The sequence below is a fragment of the Staurois parvus genome, unplaced genomic scaffold, assembly GCF_062004578.1.
Source record: "Staurois parvus isolate SC_StPar_1 unplaced genomic scaffold, SC_StPar_1.0 ptg000397l, whole genome shotgun sequence".
In the NCBI taxonomy this organism is placed as follows: Eukaryota; Metazoa; Chordata; class Amphibia; order Anura; family Ranidae; genus Staurois; species Staurois parvus.
In genome coordinates, this window is record NW_028318193.1 from 3,936,572 (window position 1) to 3,953,660 (window position 17,089).

General features: G+C 40.7%; 1 protein-coding gene across 1 annotated transcript in view; it reads left to right on the forward strand.

The window, feature by feature from the left end:
- Nucleotides 1-17,089, forward strand: part of TRMT11 (tRNA methyltransferase 11) — a 92,327-nt gene that overhangs the window by 17,509 nt on the left and 57,729 nt on the right. The window contains exon 7 of the mRNA XM_089686448.1: nucleotides 10,462-10,618. Coding sequence (XP_089542574.1) covers nucleotides 10,462-10,618 — 157 coding nt within the window. The remainder of the gene's footprint in view (nucleotides 1-10,461; nucleotides 10,619-17,089) is intronic.

Sequence of the window (17,089 nt, forward strand, 5' to 3'; positions counted from 1 at the left end):
AGCAATTGATAGATAACATCCAAAGTAATAGTGAAGTATATCACTTATATCGTTCCTGGATATATAGATTGCTGACAAATTGATCATGCGGAACACATCGTAATCGATAGGCATATGATATAATACAGTCACGTGTGGTGCCTAGGTAGATGGCCTGCTGGCATACTTGTGTAACAGGGAGTACCAAAAAGTCTACAGCAGTTCAGATATAGGATATTAGTGAAATGTGAATGACACAGAGTAGGTTGTCACAATAGATTCACTCAAATATTGCATTAAGGGGCTGGTGCACTGCCAATATAAGCACATCATTACTAGCATCTCACCCTTCCTTTAGTGACATTTGCTTTTACCATCCGCATTGGCAGTCCTTCACAGTATGGCAGCAACTCCACCGCTCGCCAAGTGGCGTCATGTTCTCCGCTGTACAGTGATCACAGTGCCAGCATTATTAATAGTCCACGATAAGTGTGAGGCTAAGAGAGCTTATTTGCCCATGAATGAAATGGAGGTCGAGCTGAGACGGCCTCTGTGCATGGTGACGTCACATACGGGACGCACGTGAGGGCGTGCATTCCTACATGTTTCGCCCAATGCGCTTGAGCTTCTTCAGGGATAGGCGGGGCCTGTAAACCCAAAGTATTCATACCTTGTGGTGTAGATAACCTACTCAGCCACAAGATGTCACCCATTCACCTAATTACACTTACACACATATATTAATGCACAGTGCCTGGAGCCAAAATAAAAGCCATACTATTAAGTGTCAAATTATCAATTAAAGATTCATGAAATAAATATAATCATTCATCTTCTATAAGGAGGGCCACAGTGTATATTGAAAAGCAATGTGTATTTTGGCTAAGAATGAAATATACAAAGATCAAAATCTAGAACTAGAGGAAGAGGATGTTAAAAACAATAGAGAAAATCAACCAGGAGAATGCTTTGGATAAGATACCAATTCGATTTGAGAACAAATTTAAACAATTTCATAATCATCCATGGAAAGTTTTTAGGATTCTAGCAAGACCTGTAAATTGTATTCTGTATTCAAGTCTTGTGGCGCTAGAGTACCTAATTTAAAGATCCACATTTTCTCCTTCTGTAGGACTGTATTGAAGTGCCCACGTCTCTGTGATAAATGGAGTACAAAAATTCCCTTTACTTTTAAGCCATTTGGATTCCCATTATGGCATTCAGCAAAGTGGGTCGCCAGGGGACTTTCCTCCTCACTTTTTTTATTATTTTTAATGTTTTTAATACTGCGGACATGTTCACCAATAGGTGTCCGAAGCTAGTCTTTCCTATGTAATACTTTTTACATGGGCACTCCAACATGTAAATTAGGCTTGTTGTCGAACAATTTACAAATTCTTTTATCTTATAATGTCTTGATTGATCCCAATTGGTGAATTCATCTGTCATTTCGAAAAAATTACAGACTTGGCAATGGCCACAGGCATACATACCTTTTGAGGGATAAAATCTATTAAACCAGGTATTAGCCGATTTTTTGCTAAACTCTGAGTGGACTAGAGAGTCCTGCAGATTTTTAGTTCTTCGTGCCACCAGTTGAGGGCGAGTGCCGACTATTTTGGCAATGGCCGGGGATTTAGTGAGTACATTCCAGTGTCTCGTTAGAATACCCCTAATTTGTTTCCATTGTGCTCCATACTTAGTAATAATTCTGACTGGGGTCTTCAGGTGCTCACCTGTTGCAGGAGGGGAAGATGGATTAATCAGGCTGTTTCTTCTTTTTGACCATGCATTCTTTTTGGCTCTTCTAATCACTTTATGTGAATAGCCTCTTTCTCTGAATCTGTCATACATATTAGATGCTTCTCTTCTAAAGTCGTTATCCTCAGTGCAGTTCCTACGTACCCACAGGAACTAACATACCAGGATACCTTTTATTAACAACTCAGGGTGGTGGCTATCTGCTCTCATTTGCGTGTTGGAAGCAGTTTTTTTATGAAAGGTACAAGTTACAATTCTTCCTTCTAAAATGGAAATCTGGAGATCTAGAAAGTAGATAGTTTTGTAGTCCGCTACAAATGTCAATTTGATATTCCTCTCATTATTATTGAGTATCTCGAGGAACTCTAGAGTTCATCCATATCTCCTCTCCAGATCATGAACACATCATCAGTGTACATCAGCCAGGATGCCACATGGCTGAGGTACAGAGGAGATCCATATATTTCCTCCTACTCCCACAAACTAGGTGGAGACAAGCATAGGCCGGGGCCCATGGGGCTCCCATAGATGACCCTACTATTTGTTGGTAATAGTTGCCAGGAACTGGAAACAGTTATTTTATAGCACATATTTTAAGAGTTTCAGTATGAACTAGTTCTGTGCTCCAAATTCAGAGAATTTAGTGTCCAGGAAACATGATACCTCCCTGAGGCCCCAGGTATGTGGAATAGGAGTATATAATGATTCCACATCAATACTAACCAATAGAGCCCCAGGGGGGACCTCAATTGTTTGTAGTTTCCATAGAACATCAGGTCTGTCCTGAACAAATGAAGGCAGCTTGAATACCAGACCTTTGATTAATACATCTACATATTTTCCAATTCTCTCCAGTGGGCCCTTTATGGCTGACACGATCAGTCTGCCAGGTGAGTTTTCTAAAGACTTAGAAAGCAGACCTACTTTGCAGGCTAGGAATATTTTTTTCATTAGGTGATTTAATTATGTTTGGGAAAGGATTATCTTGGATCTTTCTATAAGTAGATGGGTCATTAAGTTGTCTCATAGCTTCTTTTTCATATTGTTCTTCAGACATGAGAACATTACCCCCCTTATCGCTTTTTTTAATAATTAAGCTTTGGGCATTTTGTAATTCAGATGGGGCCTTTCTTTCGCCACTTGTTACATTATCAAGTCCAAACCATGTCCAGTTGATCTTATGTAGGTCCTCCTTAACAAGGTCTAGAAACATTCTTACCCACTGATATTTATGTAGTGGGGGCATTTTTGTGGACCTTATCAGTAGATTACTGGATCTCCTAATTTGAGAAGACTGTCCTACTTGTTCCTCTTCTACATCTTCATTTTCATCTAGTAGAGACAATAGCATATTTAGAGCCTCTTGATCAGTTTCATCTTTGGGCTGTGATGCTGTCCATTCATTATTCTCCTTTTTGGCATCTAGCTTATTTTGATGCCATAGCCTAAAAAGGACTTTACGCAAAAAGAGGCTAATGTCTTTATAGACCTCAAATTCATCCATCGAAGATGTCGGGGAAAAGGTCAAGCCTTTTTTGAGAAGACTCAATTGTCTCTCCTCCCAGATGAAAATTAGACAGATTAACTACTTTCATATCTAACAAGGGACATCATTTTTCAGATGCTTCCATCGTAGTATGAAGATGTTGATCTATTTCCTACTGCGTATCCTGCCTGATTTCTGATTCTTCACTAAATTCCTTCTCAAATTCTCGTATTTTTCCTTTTCCTCCTTTTTCTCTTTCGACTGGCCCTTCCTTTGCTCCCCTTTTCCCTGGGCCTGGGTCTATCTCCCTTGTCTGCACTTTGTCTAAAAAAGCCACTGACTTAGTTCAACTATTTCCTTCACTATCAGAGGAAGACTATATATTTATTGAACGTACACGTGATCTGAAACAACTGTGACTGGATCTGCTACATCCTCTAGCGACTAGACCACAGTCTGGGCTTGCTGACCTGCCATCCCAGATTGCAATACAGAGGGACTGTGGTAGGGAGCAAGAGCCGCATAGGCTGATGGCTCCTCAGTAGTGCTGGCTTCTTTCCCATGTGAAGTGATACCAACTGCACTCCACCTGTTATCAGCAGTTTCACACCTATTTAGCAGTCTCCAGAGTGGTGCCAGCAGCAAGAAAGAAGAGATCTTCAGGTCAGTGTGAAGCAATACACTGGTCCTAATAGGATAGGGCTGCTTTCACAGTGATGCACTGCGGTTTACCTGCTCTGTGGCTGCAGTGCAGTGTACCTGTAGCTTTACTGGGTTAGCTGCACTTAGCCATAGACTTCTGTTACTGTATATCCTGTGGGTTTGATGCACTTTCTAAAGCGCACCAAAACTCCTAAATGCAAGAGTTTTGGTGTGCTTTCAGAAAGTGCATCACACCTGCAGGATATAATAGAAGTTTATGGCAAAGTGCAGCAAACCCAGGAAAGTCGCAGATGTGCTGCACTGCATCCTTGGTGCAGGTAAAACGCAGCACATCAATGTGAAAGCAGGGGGCTCAGAACAGTAAGGTTTCATTAACATTTGCAGTTTGGGGAGTTAAGGTGTGTTTTTACCACTCCCACCCCTACTGCACCCCCTTTAGCTGTATTTGTCAGGGGTGTACACATGTCACAGTCACAGTAGGAGTTATACACCCTATCATGGTTGGTGGGTTTAGCACCTTACAAGCATAACCCATTCAAGTGAACGAGGCTGCTCTGCAAGTGCCCTGCAAGCTTGGGCAGTACAGCAAACAAGGGGTTAAAGCAGACAGCGTTGTGTTGCTTTCTCACCACCTGCTTCAACCCCTTAGACCCCGTGGAAGTGTGAAGTTGCAGGGCACTTGTAGAGTGGGCGCATTTACTTGAATGGGTTATGAGTGGCAGGTGGTAGCACCCATCAAAAGCAACAGGGGGCTTAATTTCTGCTGCAGCATGTGTACACCTTTGCCTGCTGCCACAGGGATTTGGTAGTGATTGGAAAACTGCAACTCAACAGCAGGGTTTTATCACCCCTCAATTTTACATGTGAATGACCCCTAAGGGTGCCGCTGCTGAATTCAACTAAGGGCTCATTCACAAGTGCAACAGGCACTGCTGCTCCTCTGAAAAGTGATCTGAGTGTGTTTGACAGATGGTGAGGAAGCAATATGTTGCCTCCTCACCACCTGATTTACACCCATGATTGCCATGCAATGTACACGATTGCGACATGGTAAGAATGGCAATTAGAGGTTTAAGTCCGGTGTGAGAAGGCGACACTGTGATCTTTGATTTCTCCCATGTTGTTCAGGTTGTTAAGGTTGCCTGCCACTGTGCTAAAGTAAACTGCAAGCTAATATCACAGAGCTGCTCCAAAGATCCTAACAATAGTGAGAGCTTAAGCCAGCTACTCCGGCCCTCTTGATTCCCTTAAATTAGGAGGGTAAAGCAGTTACTAATGGTTGTAAAAAAAAGTTCATATACTGTTAAAAACTATTGCTCAAACTGTCTATACTTGAAGTTGCTTGCTGTGAGGCAGTTTATTGTCTTTGTGGAGCTTGGGTAGATGATAGAAATATGGGGTATTGTAAATATTTTGGTATGTATTGCAAGACCAATTATATTTTTTATTAATAATGCTAACAGAAAATGATTTTGTCTACTAACTGTTTTAAATTCGGACTTGGGTCTTTTTGAGAAGTTGAATCTTTATCTTTATCTGAATGTGAGCATAAAGATTCTGGTACATAATCCTTTCTGGATGACAATGACCCTCCCTTGTCTGCTCGTTTATTTACTATATCATTGCACTCTAGGAATTCTGAATGCATTTTTCTTCCCATGATTTGCTATGGGGGGCAGTCTTTCAAATATGTAAAAGATCAGCATGCATTACTGTGTGTGTCCATGAACGCACACAATCTGGCTCTAAAGCACATTAGTAAGAAGGAATGAACAGCACCGGCAGGGGTCTCCAGGCAAAAAATTGCCTTTACAATAACCTTAAATCTGTTTTTATAAATTACACTTATCTAATTTGTATAGTACAGGACATGAGACATGTACAGTTGTGGCCAAAATTATTCAACCCCCACTGAAATTGAGTGTTTTGGCCAGTTTGACATTGCTTTTGATCATTCAGTCATCTTGCTTACATTTACATTAAAGAGGCACTTGTAGGTCAGACAAATATAACATAACAGTTATAATGAAATAACCACAAATGTCTTTTCTGTGCTCACAGCATTATCAGTTTTATTCAACCCCCAAGTGACATTCAATCTTAGTACTTAGTACAGCATCCTTTTACAGTTATAACAGCTTTTAAACGTGAAGCATAGCTTGACACAAGTGTCTTGCAGCGATCTACGGGTATCTTCGCCCATTCTTCATGGGCAAAGGCCTCCAGTTCAGTCACATTCTTAGGCTTGCGCACTGCAACTGCTTTCTTTAAGTCCCACCAGAGGTTCTCAATCGGATTTAAGTCTGGTGACTGCGATGGCCACTCCAAAATGTTCCAGCCTTTCCTCTGCAACCATGCTCTAGTGGACTTGGAGGTATGCTTGGGATCATTGTCCTGTTGAAAGGTCCAACGTCTCCCAAGCCTCAGGTGTGTGACGGACTGCATCACGTTTCCATCCAATATCTCCTGGTACTGAAGAGAATTCATGGTACCTTGCACACGCTGAAGCTTCCCTGTACCTGCAGAAGCAAAACAGCCCCAAAGCATGATTGACCCTCCACCATGCTTCACAGTAGGCAAGGTGTTCTTTTCATCATAGGCCTTGTTCTTCCTCCTCCAAACATAGCGTTGATCCATGGGCCCAAACAGTTCTAATTTTGTTTCATCAGTCCACAGAACACTATCCCACAACTTTTGTGGTTTGTCCACATGGCTTTTGGCATACTGCAGTCGACTCTTCTTATTCTTTGGAGACAGCAAGGGGGTACGCCTGGGAGTTCTGGCACGGAGGCCTTCATTACGCAGTGTGCGTCTTATTGTCTGGGCTGAAACTTCTGTACCCACATCTGACAAATCTTTTCTCAGTTCCTCAGCAGTCACACGGGGACTTCTCTCCACTCTACGCTTCAGGTAGCGCACAGCAGTCGAAGTCAGCATCTTCTTTCTGCCACGACCAGGTAGCGTTTCAACAGTGCCCTTTGCCTTGAATTTGCGAATGATGCTTCCTAAGGTGTCTCTTGGTATGTTTAACATCTTTGCAATCTTCTTATAGCCATTGCCCTTCCTGTGAAGAGAAATCACCTCTTCTCTTGTCTTCCTGGACCATTCTCTTGCCTTCACCATGTTTGTAACCACACCAGTAAATGTCTAGAAGGAGCTGAGTATCACAGTCATTTTAAAGCTGCCTAATTGGTGCTTATTATGCTTGATTGCTGCTCGGTGACATCCACAGGTGTTTTCAATACCTGATGGAAAGCACCTGTATGAACCTCTGTTCTTCAGAGTGGTAGTCTTTAAGGGGTTGAATAATTGTGGCAATGAAGAAACCACATAAGAACCATTTACTACTGTATTACATAAACAATTGATGTCATTTTAGTTGCATTTGGGTAGTTACAACGTCCTTGTAGGATTTGATTCTGAATACAATTCCAAATGTACACTATAGTCCCTAAACCCCTTTACAGCATTGGGGGTTGAATAATTTTGGCCACAACTGTAATAATAAATTATGGGGGAAATTGCTAGGGCTGTCCCTAGTGCACACTTATATAACTTTGCCCTCTCTGTGAGACTCCGGTATTTTTGTTAGTTTTTAGGTGAAGCACCTCTTCCCATTTTGAAGATGCACCTTCCTTGAAATTTTCCATTTTACTCTCTTGACATTTCTGTCTAGATCTGATTGCATATTGCCCTGTGCTATCTAAACACTTTTTGTATTGGTATCCTCGGTGTGACCTCATGACCATACCCAGACCCCACTGTGTGTAACCAGCCTGTAATGTTTGCTTTGGGTAGTGAAGTGAACAGTCATGTTTAAGGAGCCCCTCAGATCAAAAAGAAAGCAGATTTTAATGACTTCCTTCAAGGTTTCTATTCAAAACTATTCACATTTTCAAAATAAAATGAGGATGTTTATCCAATACTGGACTTAGGCTCTAAACAGATTTCTTTGTATACCCAAATTCCAGATGGAATCAACAAGATCTGTCATTCCTTCCGTCAGACTAGGGTAATTTCTGTCATAAGTAGACCTACAAGATGGCTATCTAAACAATCCAGTTTTTCCAGTGCATCAGGACTTTATTTATTTTGCTGTGGAAGACCATCACCTCCAGTTATGCTCTAACATTCAGGATCTCTCTGCAACCTGAGTGTTCACAAAAGTGCTTTCCCTACTTCTGCAGACCCAGAGAATTCATGTCACATGATCTTCTCCTGATGGACTCTTCGGCCACAACCTGTCTGCCAGTGTTCAAAGGACAATTCAGTTCCTTCAAAACCTTAGCTGAATAGTGAACTTTCCAAAGTCTGCTCTTCAGCTCTCATGCCGTTTGGAGTACATATGTCTAATCTTGGACTCGGCCCAAAGTGCCTCCTTAAGGTCCCACTTGTGGACCTTCATATCCAAAAGGCACCCCTTCAAATTACTTCAAGATGAGAGTTGTCAAAGTCATGGTGACCTCTGTCGAGTTGTACAAAAAGATACTTTGCTCAAAAAAGTACAAAAGACTTATAATGATAATAAATGTAAAATTGCTATGATAGAGTGGAAAAATCCACAGCATACAATGTCAATAGTCCGTTATAAAGAATAGTCCCAGAAAACCCGTGCAGCAAAGCAGTAAAACCAAAGATCCCAAAGGATGTGTTAGAACAAATTTAGAAAGGCAATTTTAATAAGCATTTCAATGTTTCCTGGAGGTAGTGGATTAAAATTGCAATATGTTCAATCATATATGCTCCAAATACAGTATTTTAATGGAATACTATGCTTAGTCCTTTTTAAAAGAACATGCAGCTCCCATTTTTTATAGTCCTCTTTTGTATGTTCCCAGGATAACATTCAATTTATACGTATGTTAAGGTCCCCAGTGCATGTGTATATGTATGTGTGTGTGTATGTGTATGTGTATGTGTGTGTGTGTGTATATATATATATATATATATGTATATGTGTGTATATATATATATATTTTTATTATTATTTTTTTCCCCCAAAATCACGGTATATCATGTTAATATCGGACCACTAACTTTTGGCCGCTCTATCAGATCCTAGCATAGGTTAAAACTGTCTTTATTTTTTCTGATGTAATTATTGAGGCCTTAAACCACATAAAACATAACGTGCTGAAAAAAAATTTGTACAGAATTCACTTGGACTTCACAAGGTGTGTAAAATAAAATATACATTCTTCTAATCAAATGCAGTGCTTAACAATGGGAACTGCTTTGAAGGGAACACATACCAGGTTTTTCTTATAGATTTTATTTATTAATAAAAACCATGCTAAAAAATGTTTAAAATATTTTTAATCCGGTGAAAATAAAATATTAGAGAGAGGAGGGTGCATGATCTAAGTGTAATATAAAATGTATTTTGTGGAGTGAAAGACAATTGGCAACTTATGCAAACAGCTAAAAGACCTCGCTCCTCAGTAAGTTAGGGCCTCTGGTGGTAATCTTCAGCATAGCAGGACAGCTTGGTACAAGTTAGCACACTAGGCAGACTGGTGGGTGACCTTTAGAGCCAAGAAGAAACACCAGGGGGTTCCAGACTAAGTGCAGTAAATTACAAGTATATCAAGCACATGTAAATTAGCAACTCACACGGTACATAAGAAATGGCGTTTATTATATATCACCATGGTGAACAGCTGGCTCTAGAATGTGTAGCATGTAGTCTCTTCTGTAAAACTTGCAGCCTTGTTGTTCACAAGTAGGGCAAAAAATTGGATGTGATGGAGGAAACTGAAACCAAAAAGATGGCCGCCGGACTCCTTTGGGATGCAGTGTAGACCGGAATTTACATCAAGGAGGCAGGGCTACGTTTTTCAAGGCAGCCCAAGCCTCTTTCTCTTACCACCAGAGGCCCTAACTTATTGATGAGTGAGTTCTTTTAACTGTTTGTGTAAGTTGCCAATTGTCTTTCACTCCAATAAATATGTTTTATATTACACTTCGATCACGCCCCTCCTCTCTCTTTGTTCACCCAGAGCCACTTCATTGTCTAAGGAGGTACTACATCAAGTGTTTGGGGCCAGCAAGAAGTCACCCCAGATGTTCCAATTGGACATGCTGAACTCATTATATTATCAGTAAACACACAATACACATTACACTATATACTCCACTTTTCTAAAAATAGAATATTGCATATGAACATTATGTTTTCTATCTATCCAGTCAGCAGGTGAAAACTTTCATCAGTTTTCCTATTTTTCCTTATCACCAGATGTAAAAAGTTACATATTTGCAGAGCTCAGTAGTTCTAGCTAAAATTTACAAATGCAAGTGAAAAAGTGAGTGAGGTAGAAGTTATCCAGTATGGAATGGCTGTCTCTGAGGTTTTAAGCAGTAAGGAGTCTCAAGTCGGGAATCTAATTTTGGCCTCCTTTTTTTTTATGTTTTATATTTGTATATGTTCATGAATGGTTCTAAAACTATAGAGTTCATAAAGGCAAGCACCAAAAACGGGGGGGGGGGGGATTGGTCCACATGTCTTTAAACCCCAATAGCCATCAAGTGTATGATACTTGTCATATATATAATTCTAAGCACTGTTTAAGATTGCAGATGGACAGCGGGAACTAATTAATTCCTACAGTGTAAAAAAACGGCACTTTATTGGAAATACAAGTATGGACGCTGGCCTGTCCTTCATTATGGCAAACCATGCAAGAGTCAAGCCTGATGATTTAGTGTTCGATCCATTTGTTGGCACTGGTGAGTAAACACTTCAGTTTACCAAATGTAGTCAAATTGATTACAATAACAAACATTTCTAGGTAAGCATATCCAAATGATTTCCTCATCTTCATTGGTCCTGATTTTACTGGCACTAGTGGATATTGCATTACCAGGAGAATACTATGTTTACATATAGCAATATGTTTAATTTATTTATTTGTAATTGTATTTTTAATAAAGTTTCGCAATAAAAAGAGATAGAAGAAACATTAATTGTTGCAAAAAAATGCTGAAGAGGTGCTTAGGTGGTAGATTGCAAACAATTAGAAATTGAAAGCCATCATAGCACACATTGCTGGCAGATAAACATCAAGCAACTCTTCTGATCATTCAGGGTATAGTAAAAGTAAGGTGGTAGTATCACAATAAAGAAAGATAAGGATCATTGTAACACATCCAGCAATGTTGTCAATATGGTAACAAAAGAGAAAAAGGCAGCATAATAAACAAACCTAATGAACTAGACCTAGACTTTTAAGCAAAAAAAAAAAAGGGGGTGGTGGTGCATGGTTCGGGGGTTGTTACACCATAGGATCTACAATAATGGATCTTGGGAGTACTAGGTGTCGAGTGCATATTCTGTAAATAATATTTAGGTATCTGGTATCTCGGCGGAGTTATACATCCAGCCAGCCCATATATCTTTGAATTTATCCTACTGATATGTTATCAAGTGTACCCAGTGTTCAGCTTACATAATATTATCCACCTCTCGTTTCCAATCAAGTAGAGAGGGACAATCGGTTGGTTTCCAAAAACATGTAATGAGGGATTTTTCTGCATTAAGCAGGTAGGGGATAACACTTTCTTAAAACATTTAATAGAGGAGGGGATATCGTGAAAGAGGAGTTGCAAGGGAGTACTGGCAATTGGTTTGAGGGTGTTTTGTTTTTTTTTTTTTAATCCAAGGGGTGATTTCCTCCCAAAAGGCCTTCATCTTGGGGCAGGACCACCAAAGGTGTAGGAACATGCCCCTCTGATTACAGCCACGCCAACAACGAGGGTCAGCAGTAAGAATTATCTGAGCTAAGCGGGAGGGGGTCCTGTACCACCCAGTGAGAAATTTGTAAGAGGACTCTTGAGTACCAGTGTTAATGGAGGTTGCATGTGTCAGTTGGATCATTTTCTGGATTTGAGAAGGAGAGAATTCCAGGCTCAGCTCCCTTTCCCATTCTTTAATGAAATATGGAATAGATACCGATTGTGAACTTAGTACAAGTTTGTACATGTGGGAGAGGAGGTGTCCATTTGTCGGAAAGTTTCACATTGATTCGAATGGAGAGAGGGAGTCCCGTGGTCTCAAAATTTGTCCAAGTTTACTAAAGAATTGATAATTGCCTGTATCTCCATTCAACCAGTGGAAACGTCCCATAAAGGGATTGTAGGACATAAAGTAATAACAGTTTACCAGTGGAAGCAAATTTATCACGTGAAGTGTCTCCATCAAATTCCTAGGAGCAGAAACATGTCGTATCCTCTCCTGGTGGGAACCAGGGAAATCCCCCTACAGGTGCCAAAGGGGATGTTGAGAGGGTAAACTGAACCATCCCGTTCAATCTGTCCCACACTGCCAAGTTTCTACCCACCATCGTTTTCTCCAATGGAACCCAGAGTTTAGATGAAATGTCGTGGTGCCAATTCAAAATCTGTACCAGTGACATAGCTTTATAATAGAACGATATATCAGGAAGGCCCACTTCTCCTCCAGTTTACATCTACGTAATATATCTAAAGACAGCTGTGGATGCTTCACGTGCCACACAAAAGTAAAAAAAGCTCGACATAATTGCTTGAAAAAAGGATTGTGGTAGCGCAGTGGGAACTGTATATAATAGATGCATGCAGCAATATGTTAAAGTTCTTTGAAGTGATTCCTCTTCCATTGTATAGCTTCAACAGTTTACCAGCTCCTGCCATGGGAAAAGACACCACATTTGTAATACACAGGTGGGCACAATTCTCTAAATGTGAAGAACATTTTAAAAGTGAATATTCCACCTAATATATTGAAAATCCCCTGGTGAAGTCAGTTATGTAGACGTCATTGTATTGAGAACAAACAGATGGCTGTTTTCTTCCAAGAAACAGAAGTACTATCATGAATTGTCTTTCTTTTCAGGGCTTAGGCAGGTTTGGATGTTCATATATCCAGTGAAGAATTTAAATAGTTGGCAGACATCTGGCTGGATATGGAGTCATGGGTGGGCTGGCAGAGTTAAAAGATCAGTCTGTAAGTAGTTTAAAGTCCTCAGAGAGAGAAGAAGATATTAGTTTGGTATTAGGTTAGTAATGTACTCAGTCCTGAAATGTAGGGACCTCACTGGGATGACATGTTGACACTGATGATCTGCATTATGGTTGGGCTTCCCATCAACATGAAAGATGGCAGAATAAGAAGGTATTTGTTGGAAATATCCGGTCTTTTAGAGGATGCTTCATGCCAGCAGTAAGGGCATGGTCAGATGGTTTTGAAGTTGTTCTGAAATTGCACTATAATCAAAATCACTTCTTCAGGCAATTGCTGCAGCGTCATTGTTGACATTTTTTATTTGCTTTATTTTATTTCTTTATTATTATTTTTACATTTCTACATTCTTGGCTGACATGCTGATTGTGTAATGAAACCAATGGAATAAGCATGCAGATTGAAACACCTGACCAGTACTAACGGCTTACTTTTTCTGAGTTAAGCCAGGAAGCCGTAAGTTCAAAATGAGTAGAGAGATTATTAAAAATGTCAGTAATGACAGCTTCTTTATTTCTTTCATGACAGTTTTACTTGTTTCTCTGTGCAGCCAACCCTGCATTGCCTAGAATTACTGTATCCATAAACATGCAAATAAATCAGAAAAACAGGGAGCTCACAATATACTTTTATTATGTCCATTAAAATGAGTTTGTGAAGTAGTCGGCTACTGGCAAGTGTAGTAGATATATTTACTTTACATTATTAGGGCCAATGTTTGGTCAGTTAAAGAAATGTAGGAAAACAGGGGCACCACTAAGAGCTATAATAATAGATCCTCAGTACCCAATATGGGGGGAGCACGTGTGAGCCATGCTGGAAGATGCCCGCAAGGTGACCACACTCCTTGACCTCCGGGGATATCAGCCATCTGTTTGCTTTTTGTAGAGTCACACCTGATATATTACCACCCGGTTTAGTTAGCTGGCTGCTCTGATTGGAGAACAGAACTCCTGCAGTGAAAGTGGCCAACACCTGCAACATTGGACTGCCACATGATGAGGCCTGCCTCCTTAGCAGCATGCCTGAAGCCCTGGGCTAGATTTTGGAGTCATTCCACTCGCTCACAACGGGAGATCCGGAGCTATTTTTAGACACAGCCTAGCTGATCTCCTTGCTTCGCAACAGGCACCCTCCCCATGAGACATAGATCTTTTGGCCAGAATTTCAGACTAAGCTCCAGACAGAGCTTACCGTGACTACGAACAAATTAGTAGCACATCTGACTCGTGAAATAAGGGAGCTGGGAAACTGCACCAATGCCTTTTAGAAGACGACATGGTAACTACGGCACAGTACTTTGGAACCATGAACAGTATCTGACAGGTGTAAAGGCAGAGCTGACTCTAGAGGACTTTGAAAACAGGTCCTATTGGGGCAATCTGCATCTCAGAGGATTTCCAGAATGCATACTGGACCTGTCTTCTACGACAACAGCCCTATTGCAGGAATTGTCACTGTTTATTCCTATAGACCGTCTGGAATTTGATCGCATACACCGAGCACTAGAAACCTAAGAAACTTGATGTTCCCCCTCGGGACATCATTATTAAGTTTACTTTATAATCGTGCTACTGATCTGTCAACTATTTCTCCTGATTTACGGATTGTCATCCTTTGAGCCTTTTGGTTGCTCTCACTATGTATGTACCTGTGAACCATCCATCTATGTTTCCTTTTGTTGAGACTCTAAGCTGTTTTTAACTTCCTCATGATGGTTATTTATGAATATGCATTGCTTTGCTTTTAAGGCTTTTAAGGTGGTGTCTCTGGGGGGCCCCCCAGAGTTAGTCCCCAGCGAAGGAGTGCTTTCACCACTCCCAAGCTTTGCCCTTCATACCCCTAGTGTGGCCATCGGGAAATAGGTTTCATGCCGCCTGCTTTCAGTTTAATTTTATGTTTCTATATACATCTGGTATAATCAGTTCTAGTTGTATATTACTTTACATGCTTTGTCTGTGTGTGACATATTGGGGATCAAACCTCTCTTCCTCTTGGGATTTTTGACCCCCTGAGAGTCAGCCGTTTCCCCACTTACTCATCTGTTAGTAGGGTATATCCTTCTGCAATGTGTTTATTGTCTGCCTAACTGGGTGTTGTGGATTCTTACTATTTAAGACTATCTAAGCTCCCCTGGAGTGACTAGAGACGTTCATTTGTGGACGGCTGGTTCCCCCTGAGGAGTATGAATTACTGTTGTTGTGATTCTGCTTATAGCAGACTCAAATTTACTCTCAGGTTACACACTTTGATGGGTGAGCCCTCATCTCATTTGCATTTTAAATGCTGTTATACATGCTCTTTCTAGCTTTCTTGAACACTATTATTTTAAACCCCCCCTGTTAAGCTTGCCAGCGTTGCTATTATCAATATTACATTTTCCTCCTTTCTGGTCCTCCTCTATTCCCCGAATCCCCTCCCCCCAATCCTTCCATAGGATACTCCAAGGCTGCCCCCTTTATTCTGGCCATCGAATTGTTGGCGATTGTGATTCGGGTAAATCCAGATATAACTGGTATTGCGAATGCAGGACATGTCTAAAAATTAACCTTTTCGTGGATGATGCCCTGTTAGTATTCAATAACCCACAGATGACTCTTCCTAATCTTCACTGTATTCCTACCCTATCTGCAGGCATCTCAGGCCTTCAGGTAAATCCTGCAAAACTAAGGCTCTCAACATCTCCCTCCCGCCAGAGACAGTTACTCATATCCAGGTTTTCCTTACCTTTTGTTGTGCTCAACTGTAGACTAAGTGTGAAGTTACCTCTCATTACAAAACACTATTTTCCATAAGCTATTATCCTCTCCTGCTTGTCTTTACCTCCTATATGCAGAGCTGGATCTTTCCTTCCCTATCCTAGTTTGGCCAGGTCAATGCAATTAAAATGACAATTTTCCCTAAAGGTCTTTATAATTTTCGCACTCTCCTGGTTCATGTTCTGGCCTTCTTTACAGGACAGAAATGTTTCCTTTATTTGGGGCTTATAAGCATCCAAGAGTCCATCTCCCCATTATCTTTACTCCACCATCTTTACCCATAGTCTACAAGAGAGACTGGGGGTTCCTAACATACTGTATATAAATATTATAAAGTAGCTCAAACCTCCCAGCTCTACCTACTACATGCCACCTCTGATGTCCCCATATTGGTATTTTTGGAGCTCCCCACCTGTGATTCTGTTCAAGTTACCGCTTTGTTATTGCTCCCAAATACGTCCACCCATCTGGCCTAAGCCCCCTAATGCTACATGTCCTGAGGGTCTGGTACTCAATTAGATTGTCTGGTAAACGTATGTCCCCTTTTCTGCCTCTTCTGCCTATCCTTAATACTCCACTTTTCCCACCTGGCTTGGAACAACCCTAAGAATCCATCTTGCTTTCCTTCCCTTTCTGAATCCAGGTCTTTCCCAACGAGAACAGAACCTGCCTGCATATCTGTTTCTGGCAGCCAAGGCTAAGACCAAGGCCTGGAAGAAACCTGTAGTTCCATTCCAAGAAGATGTTTTTCTGAATCAACTGCTAATTGAGAAAATGTCTAGTATCCTTAATGACTCCCAATTCAGATTTTTGAAAACCTTGGTAAGATCCATGGCTTAATTATGCCCTACCTTCTTTGAATCCAGATTACCGGAGCAATATATCATCTTGTTGCTTTTGCCCTTGACCTCAATCTGTGGGGGTTGGGCCCCCTCTTCTATAACCATCACCTCCTTACTTCCTTACTTCTTTGTCTTCTCTTATTTTTCTGTTTTCCAACTACCTCTGCAAGTTTCCTGGTCACTGGCTTCTGTGCCGTTTGCTACACCTTCCAGGGTTTTTACCTTGAGACCTGTTTTGTTATGTCTTTTCATTTCTGAATCTAGTATTATGCTATGGTTCCTGTGTGGGCCACACATTTGTATTACCTCTTGCTCTATGCCTAAAACCAATGAAAAAAAAAAACTGAATTGAAAACTCATCGACCCAATATACAGTATGTTGGAGAGCAAAGCTGACATGAATTTATTTTTTTTTTTTTTTGAGTAAAATCACTTAAAAAGGCAATAAAAAGTGTCCAGCCATTTGAGGCATACTCGCCTTTCCTTTAGGATAGTTATCACCTTTATCAGAATTTCAGAGATGGTTCATGTAGGGGCAAGATACAGATAAAACATTGCTTTCATATGCTGCAGTGGACAACCTTCTTCATAAAAATGTGCC